The sequence below is a fragment of the Megalobrama amblycephala genome, linkage group LG10 (genome assembly GCF_018812025.1).
Source record: "Megalobrama amblycephala isolate DHTTF-2021 linkage group LG10, ASM1881202v1, whole genome shotgun sequence".
In the NCBI taxonomy this organism is placed as follows: Eukaryota; Metazoa; Chordata; class Actinopteri; order Cypriniformes; family Xenocyprididae; genus Megalobrama; species Megalobrama amblycephala.
This window is the reverse complement of record NC_063053.1, coordinates 18136537-18149691: the sequence shown is the minus strand read 5'-3', so window position 1 is coordinate 18149691 and position 13155 is coordinate 18136537. Positions and strand designations below refer to the sequence as shown.

The 13155-nt window shown below is 36.4% G+C and overlaps 1 protein-coding gene across 6 annotated transcripts in view; it reads right to left on the bottom strand.

Moving 5' to 3' along the window:
* The window catches only part of tacc2 (transforming, acidic coiled-coil containing protein 2), a 69546-nt gene extending 57562 nt beyond the window's left edge, over window positions 1–11984 (bottom strand). Inside the window, exons 1-3 of one of the 6 annotated variants that reach the window (XM_048205074.1) lie at window positions 8693–8943; window positions 4065–4152; window positions 2194–2250 (exon numbers count right to left, since the gene is read on the bottom strand). In XM_048205074.1, the coding sequence (XP_048061031.1) occupies window positions 2194–2250; window positions 4065–4097 (90 nt within the window). In that variant the 5' untranslated portion in view covers window positions 4098–4152; window positions 8693–8943. Of the gene's footprint in view, window positions 1–85; window positions 1766–2193; window positions 2251–2429; window positions 2765–4064; window positions 4153–8692; window positions 8947–11431 lie in introns of those variants that run through there. The other 5 variants (XM_048205076.1, XM_048205075.1, XM_048205073.1 and 2 more) reach the window with 5 other exon arrangements.
* Window positions 11985–13155: the final 1171 nt, after the last annotated feature.

Sequence of the window (13155 nt, the reverse complement as noted above, 5' to 3'; positions counted from 1 at the left end):
AAGGATTTGAGAGACTATATAGAAATACTTGAGAATATAGAGATTTTTGCAGTGTAAAACGCCACTAAATATAACCCAAACTCACCTTCTCTAAGGAGGAACACACACACTTCACAGTGTAGCACTTATGCGCTTAAACTCCCAGGGAGCGCGAGCAGAGACGTGTGCGTGTTTTGGTTCAGCCGGGTAAAGACACAAACATGCTGCAACACATGCTGCCGGTGTTGTGTATATGTTCCTGTCTCCTCCCCAGACTCCTGACTCAGCTCCCTTCACCTCTCCTGCTATATATCCATGTCCTTCAGAGGAGAAATCTACTAGTCCCTTGAAGTATGAGACAGACTGTTCCTCCTGAGAAGCAGTACTACGAAATCTCAGACTAGGACACTCAAAGAGCAACTTGAGTAGTGATCCCTCCCCCTTCTCCGGGTAACTCGTTCAGCATGACGCTTCTGCCCTCTGATCCCTCCCTCTAGAGCTACCTCCTGCTTCTAATGTCTGCTGCTGTTCTGTCACTTCCTGCTGGGGGACTGAGGACTGCACTCTGATGCACACGCTGCAGGTGAATACTGGGAAATGGGCCAAAGATCAATCTCAAAGTAGCTAGTAAGGGGGGGATCATGTTATACACTAACTTTTGAGGTTTTGTGAACTAGAAACATCTTTACACTTAAAATCTGTGAGTTCAAATAGAATACAGACTTGTTAAAGAATAATAAATACTCCCTAGGCCCCTAATTACTAGGGCCCCAATAATAATACCGAATTTTATACATTGAGGCTCTGCAGTGGTTCTAAACCTTTTTGTCTGCAAAGCCCCCTTTCATCCACTACAGTATTCAAAGGCCTCATGACCTTTCCAGTTGTTCATGACTTATACTGCATAAGGATTTTTTTAAATATTCTTTACTCACAATTTTAACTGATAAAATGTTTTAGAGCTTGCCATGACTTGAAAAATGTGTATTTATAAAAATGACTGGGAATCCTGGTTGCTGAGGAGCTTAATTAAAATAAGTTTTTTAGTTGTTTTAGCTTAGCTTGTTTTAATACTTTTCTCTCATTTTAAATACAAAGTCAGCTTGTGGGCCCTGGGCCCCTGAGAACCAAGGCACTAAGGATTGCATCCACTGACATTTGGTCCTGTAAAGCACAAACCACTCATTTCCCTACTAATAAAAAAACCTTACACCAGCCTAAGCAGGTTTGCTAACATCCTACCCTGGCAAAGCTGGTTTTATAATTGTTTTGGGCACTTTTCAGCTGTTCAGCTATAGTAGACAAGTTAGCCATCCAAATAAACACCAGCTAGACAAGTTGAAAACTGGTTTGGCTATGCTGGGAACTTGCTCATTTAAAGGCCCCCTGTGGTGAAAATCAAGTTTTTAATGTTGTTTATATGTCTATGTGGTGTTTTAAATATGCTTTAAGACAAACCATGTGCAAATTCATAAGTCAACACCATTGCTGAGTATTTTGCCTATAAAACTGCAGTGATCTAAAGACAGCTTCAAAATTGCAGTTTGAAATCACTAGTGTTTCTGATGTCAAAAACTATTTTGTAGCCAATAACGTCAACGTGCCAGTGAACTTTAGCATACCATTAACAACGACCGCTCTGAAGCAAAGGAGTCATGTGACATTAGCAACACATTATTAGCTGTTTGATAACGCAGTCAAGCAAAAGGCAAATTATTTTAATTACAAGTATGTGTCCGACGTTGTAAAAAGCGATACCATTGTACAGCTTTTACCTCAGTAAGTTGACCAAGTGGATCTCTGAGCTTGAGCGAGTGAGTGGAGGCGGAGCTAATTTGCATATTCATAGCTCCATGTATACTACATGAAGCAAGGGTGTAGAGTTACATCCAAGCTATTTTAAGGTCTTTTTTCACAGGGGAAAAAAAAAAAACGTTTAAATATGTCATTTTGGTAATCAAAGATGAGTTTAAATGGATAAAATTATTGACTACTGGGGGACTTTAACTTAATTTAAGGTGATTTAAGTGGGTAAAGCAAACAATTGAACTAAATTCCCTGCAAAACCATATGTTAACTGCTGTTATATATGTTCTCACTAAACATTTTGTTATCTTGGGCTATTTCTGAACCAAACTTACTGTAGAAATACCATGCACACTCCCAAGTGCAACTTCACACACACATGCTGAAACTCTCCAGCACCTTATTTACCATGTCAGACTGTTTTTCTTCTGGAGGAAATAGCACCACGTTGTCTGGAGCGCCCTCCTGTGGCAGAGACATATAGGTGTAATGCAAAAGAAGAGACGGATACAAGTTATGGAGACAGGAACAGTCTTAGGAGAAATGCATGGCAGATTTCAGTCCCCATATAACTCAGTCAGTCCACGCTGCTGTTGTGGTTGGAAGTTTACCAAGAGTACTTAACGTTTGTTCTGGGAACCTACCAAACTGGTTGGAGTCATCCATGAAAAAGCACAGAGCCCAGTAGGTTGATCCTATTAAGATAAATCCTGAATTCCAAGTTGAGTAGCCTTTTCAATGTAGCATAACATCGGCCAAATTATTCCTTTCAGGGTCCACTGAAGATCAAACCACATTTCTGAATGCATAAATAACTATCACATTAGCAGCAAAAGGTCATACATGCGAAAGACTTAAATTATGGCGATCACTGTTGGAGAAACTACTTTGAAACAGTAAGCTACAAACTATTCAGAATTTTAAGCTACTGTTCTGAATAATTAGCTACTGTAAAAAGTATGGTTACTTAAGAGGGAAATATGCTTTTATTAATAAAAAATATTAATATAAATATATATATATATATATATATATATATATATATATATATATATATATATATATATATATATATATATATATATATATATATATAAATAACATCCCATGATCAGAGTTATAGTTAACTAAATCTTGAAATAAAATAACAATGAACAAATACAAAAATATATTTAAAAAATGTACATTTATTCCAGCTAGATGGCAAAATGGATAAAAAACGAATTAAAAACAATAAAAACAACAATATCACTAAAAATTTAAATAAAATTTAAATGAAAATATAAAAATACATATAAAATATAAAAATGTAATGTCTAATGTACATGGTGTTGATAAAAAATTAATCTTTTTTTCTCTGCATTTTCTCAGCATCAATATGATACAAGATTATACTATACAAATCAATGTTATAAACAAGTTTGGTCAAAAGTAATCTAAAAGTAGTCATATTACATTAAAAAAGTGTAATGTAGACAAGGTTACTAACATTTTTTTCTATGTAGGCCAAATTTGTATTCATTAGGCTAATGGGCTACAATTTAATGTACAAAGTACATATTTTATCTGTTCTTTTACATGGACAGTTTGAACGAACAGAATCAGAAGAATAAAACAGGAGGACAGTGTTTAGAACAAACCGATTCACTAGATTTAATCAGACATGTCAGCGATCTAGGCCCTATGTGTGAACTTTCCAAAGCTACATAAGAGAGAGGACTACTGAGGTGAGCGTGATTATTTCATCCACTCAGACAAAAAAAAAAAAAAACACAGCGATGTAGCGGTTGGTCATGCGAAACCACTACTCATTGGAAAATGTAACTCATTACTGGAAATGCTGCACTTTGAAAGCAGCCAAACTTTTGTCATGCTACTGAAAAAATTTAGTTAATATAGTTGCGTCTCTACTTTTAGTGATGGGAACAGCATAGTGGTTAATACTGAAAAAATCCCACACAGAATGAGTAGGCTACACTTGACCATCTGCACTCTTTTAAAACTAAATTCAGTCAGAATGTTTGACAACACAGTGAAAACAATGAAAACAGCAGCACTCTCTGTCTCTATCTGTGCTGTTATCTCAAGCACAGCATGTCACAGGCAGTATGTCAGTTGGTGTGGGAATGCTAACATGTCACCAAAAAGTCATAACAGCTCTAAACATCAAGTCTAGTTTCAAGGCACGCAAGCGTAGTTCAAGCCAGTGAAGCATTTCAGAAGAGCACTAACACTGCGGTGCTGAGCCAGGTAGCATGTCCCGACAGAAACCCTCTTACCGGAAGCTCTGAAGTGCTGTTCTCATTGCCCATCTTGTTGAGCGGGGCTGGCAGGGAACCCCTTCACATCAGACCGAAACCAGAGAGACTGAGAGACCCATATGAAGAAAGCAGACACTGTCAAGGAATTATAAACACTATTTCCTCGTCAGACATCCAGTGAAACACTGAGCTTTGAGCGATCAGGGAGTGAAATATGTGTGCAAGTATGTGTCATGTGTTGAGATTAAGAGGCTCTGATGAAAGCAGAACAAAGTGCAGAGATGCTGTCCAGTAGAAAAACTTTTTTCAGAATGTACAGTTGTAAGAAAAAGTATGTGAACCACTTGCAGAATATGCAAAAATGTGAAAAATTTTAACAAAATACAAGAGATCATACAAAACGCATGTTATTTTTTGTTTAGTACTGTCCTGAGTAAGATATTTTACATAAAAGATGTTTACATTTAGTCCACAAGAAGAAAAAAAAGCTGAATTTGTTCAAATGGCCCCATTCAAAAGTATGTGAACCATTAATTCTCAATACTGTGTGTGGTTACCTGATGATCCATGACTGTTTCTGTTCTTCAGAAAAAATCTCAAAAGCATTTTTTGCATATTTGAACCCTTTCCAGCAGTGAGTGTATGATTTTCAGATCCATTTTTATCACACTGAGGACAACTGAGGGACTCAAACACAACTATTAAAAAAGGTTCAAACATTCACTGATGCTCCAGAAGGAAACACAATGCATTAAGAGTTGGGGGGTGAAAACTTTTGAATTTTAATATCAAGGTAAATTGTACTTATTTTTTCTTCCGGGAAAAATGCAAGTATCTTCTGTTGCTTCCGGAGGGCAGTACTAAATGAAAAGCAATGATATTTCAATAAAATAAGAAAAATTTGGACATCTTCATCCTGTTCAAAAGTTTTCACCCCCAACTCTTAATGCATCGTGTTTCCTTCTGGAGCATCTGTGAATGTTTGAATCTTTTTTAAGAGTTGTGTTTGAGTCCCTCAGTTGTCTGAAAATCATACAGTTGCTGCTGGAAAGGGTTCAAATATGCAAAAAAAAAATCTTAAAAACTGAAGAATCTGCAGGACCTGGAGGATTTTTCTGAAGAACAGAGCTCAGTTTAACTGCTCAGAACAAACAAGGGACTCATGAACAACCATCACAAAACAAAACAAAAAAAAAACAGTCATAGATCATCCAGGTAACCACACACAGTATTAAGAACCAATGGTTCACATACTTTTGAATGGGGTTATTTGAATAAATTACTTTTTCTTACAACTGTATTTTTAATATAGCCATGGCTTTCAGGCAGTTAGAATTGAACAACTATACAATAATTTGTACAATGACTATCACATAAAGGCATGAATGAATCAAACAACCTACATAAAATCTGTAATTCAAATATGAAAATCCAGAACACAGACAAGATAAACCAGATTGAAACCAGTCAAACCAAAGAATCCGAAAACAAACCCAGAAGAAACTGCAACAATCTGACTCTCAAAAAAGAGGGACAGTATAGCTAATCTGACCATAACAGAGGAGTATTTATCACTCAGACTGTACTGGAGCCGGTTCACAGAAAAGTTCTAATTGCTGGTGCTATATTGCCATACTCTAATGATCATTTTAAACTAAAAGCTTAAGCCTCTATAGAGTGGGATAAAAGAGAACATTTCTGAATGTGATTTATGCTGGGTGGGCAATATAGGTGATATGTTGTTGAATATACACTACTGTTCAAATGTTTGGGGTCAGTAAGATGCATTAAATTTTTAAAAAGTGAAAGAGACATTTATAATGTGTATATAATAATAATATATTTCAAATAAATGCTGTTTTTTAACTTTCTAAAAAAAAAGGTCAAAGTTTCCACAAAAATATTAAGTAAATTCTGGAGTAATGACTGCTGAAAATTCAGCTCCACCATCTAAGGAATAAATTACATTTGTAAATATAATAAACAGTTCTTTTAAATTGTAATAATATTCCACAATATTACTGTTTTTACTCTATTTTTAATCAAATAAATGCAGCCTTGGTGAGCAGTATTACATTTTTGAGACTTCTCGCAAAAATCGTACCGACCCCAAACATTTGAATTGTAGTGTACATATATAAACACAACAATTTGCATGGTGAAATATATATAAAAAAATAACATTATATATTCATAATAATTTTAATGCATTTTTTCTTTGTCCATTAAGTCCATTCATTAAGAATGTGTCTAGTTTCATGATCGCTATTTGTCTGGCAACTTGCAATTATGAGAATGACGTTTTAATAGCATCCTTGATTTAAAGTTCATTATCCAAAAAAAAAACAAAAAAAAGATACGTTCAATTAATATCCATGAATTATTTTAAACTGTCAGTTTTTCATCGTGCCACATTAAGAGAATGATATTTTCAGGACCATTACACATCTGGCTTGAGTTGCTCAGTGTGTGAAGGTTAGTGAGAGTGAGTGTGTCTTATTAGCCCATAAAAAAAGCTCTTCTAGATGGGTCTAACAGAGCTCTGGCCAGAACCTCTTTTAAGAACACCACAAGCTCATTATAAACATAAATCAGCTTCCTGGAGCATTTCGCACACGCTGTTGACCCGCGGCCAGCACTCTGCAGAAAGCTCCAGGGCCCATCAGTCAAGCTGTCGCCCCCTCAAACAACCACAAATACAGCATGCTCTAATGTGAAGAAACTCAGTACATGGGATCCCATCTATCTAAACCTTCAGTAAAACACCATCTCCCTATCTAGTGCTGTATTTATCTCCATGAGAATTCATTGAGGATTGAGGGCGTGATCTTAAAATCAGAAAGCAGAAATACTAGACCTAGATGTATAATATTAATTTTTTTTCAAATGGGCACAAGAGAACTTAAGATCAGTGGCATGTTGCATGGCACATTGGCACGGTTTTGGCTCAGAGTAGGAGTCTGTATTTGACCCATTAGCTGTCTTAGTGGGTTAATCTGGTGCAGTAAGCTCATCATTTGACAGATTGTCCAAGTAGATGCGTGTGACTGTGAGGGTTTGGAGATTACTGCCAAAATCAACTAGTCAAAAAGAAGCTGCCCTCTGTCTCCCCCTGCTGTGAGTCATTACTCATGGGTTGTGAAAATTAGACATGGTTTGAGACCTCATGTATAACAGTGACTGTACTTCTATCCCTCACAAACCCGTTTTCGGTTACGTCATATTAAATATGTTGTCTATCCTGACTGAAGGTTCACGATCGGCAGGTGTATAGTGGAAAGTGTTTGGAAGGAAGTTGATTTATTAAGTATAATACCAAAAAATGTTGTGTAGCATCTTCAAAACACAAAACCATTACGTCAAACAATGATATAAATCATCTCGAAGAGTTGATGAAGAGTTCTGTTTGTGTGTCCATGTGACTCTGCTGGGTGATCAGTGCCTGCTCTACATTCTGCCAAACCTGAATACGAAACTTGTTATAAATAGATGCTGTTCCTGTCTGTCACTCGTTATTTAAGTCTTCCCGTCCAGCCATGAGTCGTGCAAAACAAACTGTAATACATAGGCCTATACAATTATTTCCATTCAAATAATGTCTGAAGAGTCAAGTTTAGATTTGGCCTGGCTTTCAGAAAACAACCGATCAATAAGATAAACAAGAGAGAAGACAAATGACGGAAGTGCTTTGAGCACTGACGTTCTGAGCTATCTGTAAATGGAGGGTAATTCCATCCCTGCTTATGTTTGTGTCACCCAACATAATACAAACCGAAGCAAATCCAGACTTCTAAATTTCGTATTTTCACACACACACATACACAGTAAATATTACCCATCTGCAGACCCATATCTCCCACTAATAATTAAAGATCAGTTCCTTCCTTTAGCATGGCTGAGTCACTACATGCACTCCTAAATGCCTGTTGACATAGGAACACCCCTCAAGCAGAACAGAACATGTCCTTTTATTCCTGGACTTCTGGCTTATCATTGAAAGGAAAAAAATAGATTTCTTATTTAGAATTACCGCATTTAAATTAATAATTCGATGCAATGCACTTGATTTACTGTGTACATACATGCATACATTTTTACACTGTACTTATATTTAAAAAAATACCTGCATTTAATTACAACTGTAAATAATTTCTGTAATTACATCTATAATTACACTGTTGACCCTTCCCTTACCCCTTAACCTGCCCTTAAACCTACCCATATCACCAAACCTGTGCCTAACCTTACCCGTATTCCATTTCAATAGCAGTAAATGTGTTTAGCAATATAACATGAACACAATAAGTACATTGTACCTAAACTGTTTAAGTATTTAAAGACGCCTAACATAAAGTGTGACCAAATTTGATGTGCCACAATGTTGCATAATACAACCTTAAAAACAAAAGAACTATTAATTTATAAGGGCAATTATATTGATTTTTTCCCCCCCATAACACTATGATATATGAAGTCAAGTGCACCAAAACCAAAAAGTGTACAAAAGGAAATCTAAAGTGATACTAAAGATTTATAAGGTTAGTATAATTTAAACCATGTCAGCGCAGTACAATACCTGACTTCTACTAGTTATGGTCATTGTGTTAAATTCAAAAGTAACAACAAGTCAAGTCAAATTCACTCACCCAGCTCACAGAGGAAGAATCAGTTAACGTAGTTAATGTAGATCTTTAGGTTGTGTTCATTGCAGCTACACCACAGTAAACAAACTTGTCCCCTCTTGAGACAACTGGCTCATTGGGTTGCTATATCTGCAAAGAGTTTGAGCAGGCAAGAGGGGGTAAGCAGTGGGTTGACAGAGAGACCGTGGGGGGCCGCAATGTTTCTGACGGGACAGAGATGACAGAGTCAGCTGGACGGTGCATGGCCCTTGGTAACACTTGTAAACAAACACAATGCCATAAACTAAGCAGAAAGGATCTTACCCTTCCCATAACCCCCTTAGCCTGGCAACAGGGCCCCAAAGCAATTACACAGCACTTTTCTCTGAGCTGTATCCTCCATGTCTTTCTTAAAGGTGCACACAATAATTTTTTTTTCTCATTAAAATAGTTTAACATAAATGAATTAAAACACTGGAAGACTCCAATCATATCAGTAGCATAATAAAAGACATTTAATTTTACATACAGCAGGTCGTCACTCATATTGCAATCACATGATGACCCCAATGCTACTTGCTTTCTCAGTAACCTTCATATTATCAGACATCTTGCTCACAGAATACATTAATCATAGTTGATTGTAAATAGATAATTTCTATAATAGCATCAATAAATGAACACTTGTCATTGAGAAATGCAACATTCACACTGCTAAGTGTTAATATAATGCTCTGTTCAGACTGACGGTGCTTTTATTTCTAGAGGTCGCCAAGTCGCTGTACAGTTGGTCACTAGTTGTAGGTATTTGCACTGCTGGATTCCCAAATATTATAGGTGAGCTGTATAAGTAGCCATGTATTTTTCTACCCATTTAACTTTCATTGGTGTAACCAAAGGTATATAGTCAAATTGACCCTAGTAGAAAAAAAAAAATACTAAAATGTATTTGAAATACAGCTATTTTGTGCCAAGTATACTACAAATAAATTTTTTATATTCATGTGCTAAATAAAAAATACCCTGCAATTGTACTTTTGGTATACTACACTGGTATACTTAAAGTCTGCTCAACTGGAACAACTAATTTTGTACTTAATGCACTGTAATTGTGCTGAAGTAGGTGCAACTAAAGATATACTTAAGTATATTTGATTGTGCTAAGTGGAACTATTGCAAGTATACTTTAGGTACACTTTAAATATCTTGCATTTAAATACTGATATTATACAAAAATCATACAGTCCTTATCAATAGTGAAGTTAAAGCACTTTTTAGGAATAATATTAAGAAATGTACACTGTGCAATAACGGAATACTCCAAATAAAGTTTAATTATAATTTTATATCAGTAACTGATATGTCAATAAATATGTTAATGGATTTGAATTAACTTAGTATGAAATAAATGCATTCTAAATAGATTTCGGTATAGCTTATTTTTAGGGGTCGAGTGATATTAAATATTTAACTTAAATATAATTTAATGGTCATTTATAATGTACAGTAAGTTAGTAAAAAACAGTTAATAGGGCAGAGGAATATATCTTACCAAACCAGTGTTTTCAGCTCTGTCCGTCATCCTCCAAGAACTTCCGTTCAATGACTATTGCTAGCCGTTCTTGCTAAACTCCTGATTGTGATCTTTCAAACTTCAATTCAACCACACAGCTGCTTCCCATTAGACACTCCATTTCACTTCCCTAATTAAAAGCTACATAAAAATACAAAACCATACACCATGCAATGCATAATAATACATGCATTATTTATGTATTATCCATTGTCTGCTACCTGTTCACCTCACCTGTTTACACTCATACACACAAGGGCTGTCTGTCACTGAAAAAAAATGTTAAATAACAAGAGAGGGGCCGTTCACTCCATTTCACTTACTCACTAATTAATTATTTTCACCTTCTGCTACATAAAAATACAAAACCATACACTGAAATTTTAAAAGCATCAAGAAAACATGAATAAAAGTACAGGTCACTGTAATAAATAATTTTTTAATTGCTGCCAGTCACACAACACACCCCTTCTCCTCCTTGATATCATTATACAGTATTAAAACATTACGATTATTATACAAGCATTAAAATAAAGTGACTAACCAAACATTCCTGTTCTAAATCCCTATTAAAACAAGTATAACATGACTGTAGTGCACTTAAGGGATAATGAATAACAAGATATTAATAAATCATTAAGGCAGCATTTATTGTCAATGAACAATCACAGCCTGATTTACTATTCATTTATGTATAATTAAGCATTCAATTAACAGATATTGAATGCACAAATATTGCTTGTTGTCATGGGAATCAATTTCATATTTAATTCTCTGAAACTATGTCTATTTTCAGCACAACCTAGAATTAATTTGCCTGTTGCCATCTTGCCTAAAATGCAAAGAGCTTCCATTTATCCATGTCTGTCATTTTTTCCCCACTCACTGTACAGATATTGTCAGGCATCTCTTTGCACCTCCCCCTCTTTTTTCCCTTCCATTCCCGTCTCTTTTCACGCTCTTCATCTCCCGAGCTCCGACCACTACAGGCCAGTATGAGAAGAGACAGCCAAAAATACATGCTTTTGCTTTGATATCCCCCTGACGTCAGCCCAGTCTGACACAAATACTCCCCCTCATCCCCTTTTTCTGCCTGCACTAACAACCACCGAACAGCCGGCGATGTCTTTGCACACATTCTCGTTTCGTTTTGCCATTCTGTCTGCAGCGTCTGAGAGATGCGGTGTTACCTGGCTGCGTGCAACTCCGATGCAGCTTCCCATCCTGTATTCCATGTCCTCCTGAGGAGAGGTGACAGAAGCACTACAAGGCTTGCAAAAATAGTCTCTCCAGGACTGCATCCCCACTACAAAGAAATGGCATCGCTGAGCAATGCAAGCAGGGTGTGAGCAAGTGAGTGCAAGCGTGCAAGGATACCCTCATGTGTGTGTGTGTGTGTGTGAGTGAGAGTGTGTGAGTGAATAAGCCTCATCTACTGCAATGCCCAGGGTATATGTATGACATACATGCTCGTTCTCTTATATAACAACGCAATTATATAAATAGCACAGTTGAGATTCAAAAAAAGAGTCTTGACAATTTTCCTCCCCTTCCGTTTGCTGTGATGTTAAGAGATGCTGCTCTGCAAGTAGCTAAAAAGCCCCTCTGTTACCGACAGAGACCGTCACACAAGCAGGGAGAGGAGGGGGAGGACAGAAAATACAGAAGCTGAATGAGATTGAGTGAAATAAAAGACCAGAGCATCTGCAAGTTTAAAAGAGCAACAGCTGTCGGCATAATGACACGGTGATGAGCATCAAAGAAAAACTGATGGAGCCACTCAAGTGAAATAGGACAGTGGCAGAAAATAAAAGGATTTTACAAAATAAAAAACAGTCATAATGACAGATGAAGATTCACAAACTAAATTGAAGATATTTATTCTCTAACTTGCATTAAAGTCAGCAGTCAATCATATTCAGATTTGCCTCCAATCCAGCAGGCAACGCTTACGTTTCACAATCCAATCAACAACCAGAGGATAAAATAACAATAACAACATTTTTTTTTTCTGCAGTAAGACTTAAAAATGTGTCACAGTGTGGTAGTAAGGCTGGTCAATTTCCGTTTCATGTCATCTTAAAGCAAAAAATAAAAGAATGTTACTGAATGAAGGTGCCATCTGTGGCACAGGCTGCCTCACACTGCAATGGTTTTCTTAAGTCTCACAAATAAAACTAGATTAAAAACGTTTGTCAAGACAAACTTTAAGTTGGCTTGAAAAAGCCGGTCCAGAAAGTTTGAAGCAGTTTTAATAGTTTTCAGTTTTAGTTTAGTAGTTTTTATCGATCTATCTATCTATAGATCTATCTATCTGCGGTTGCTAAGGTATTCTGGGTGGTTGCTAGGGTACTCAGGGTGGTTGATAGGATATTGCCAGGGTGATTCGTGTGGTTGCTAGGTGGTTGCCATGGTGTTCTGGGTGGTTGCTATGATAGATAGATTGATTGATTTAGTTTGATAGATAGATAGATAGATAGATAGATAGATAGATAGATAGATAGATAGATAGATAGATAGATAGATAGATAGATAGATAGATAGATAGATAGATAGATAGATAGATAGATAGACAATCAGTTTAAATGAGTTTAGATAGATGATAGACAGACAGATAGACAGATAGACTGATGAGTTTAAATGAGTTTAGATAGATGATAGACAGATGAGTTTAAATGAGTTTAGATAGATGATAGACAGATAGACAGACAGTTGGAGTTTGAACAGTCTTGGCTCATTTGAACATTCCGTCAATGAAAGTCAATGGGATTTTTCCGAGTTTTAATAGTCATTTTTAGGAAAACCGTAAGTCGGATCAGTTAGAAAAGATATAGCAACTCGAGTCAGAAGAGTCTGAAAGTCTGACCCTATGGGTCTGACCCGAGTTTGGAGTTTGTAGAGTTAAAGCTCTAGG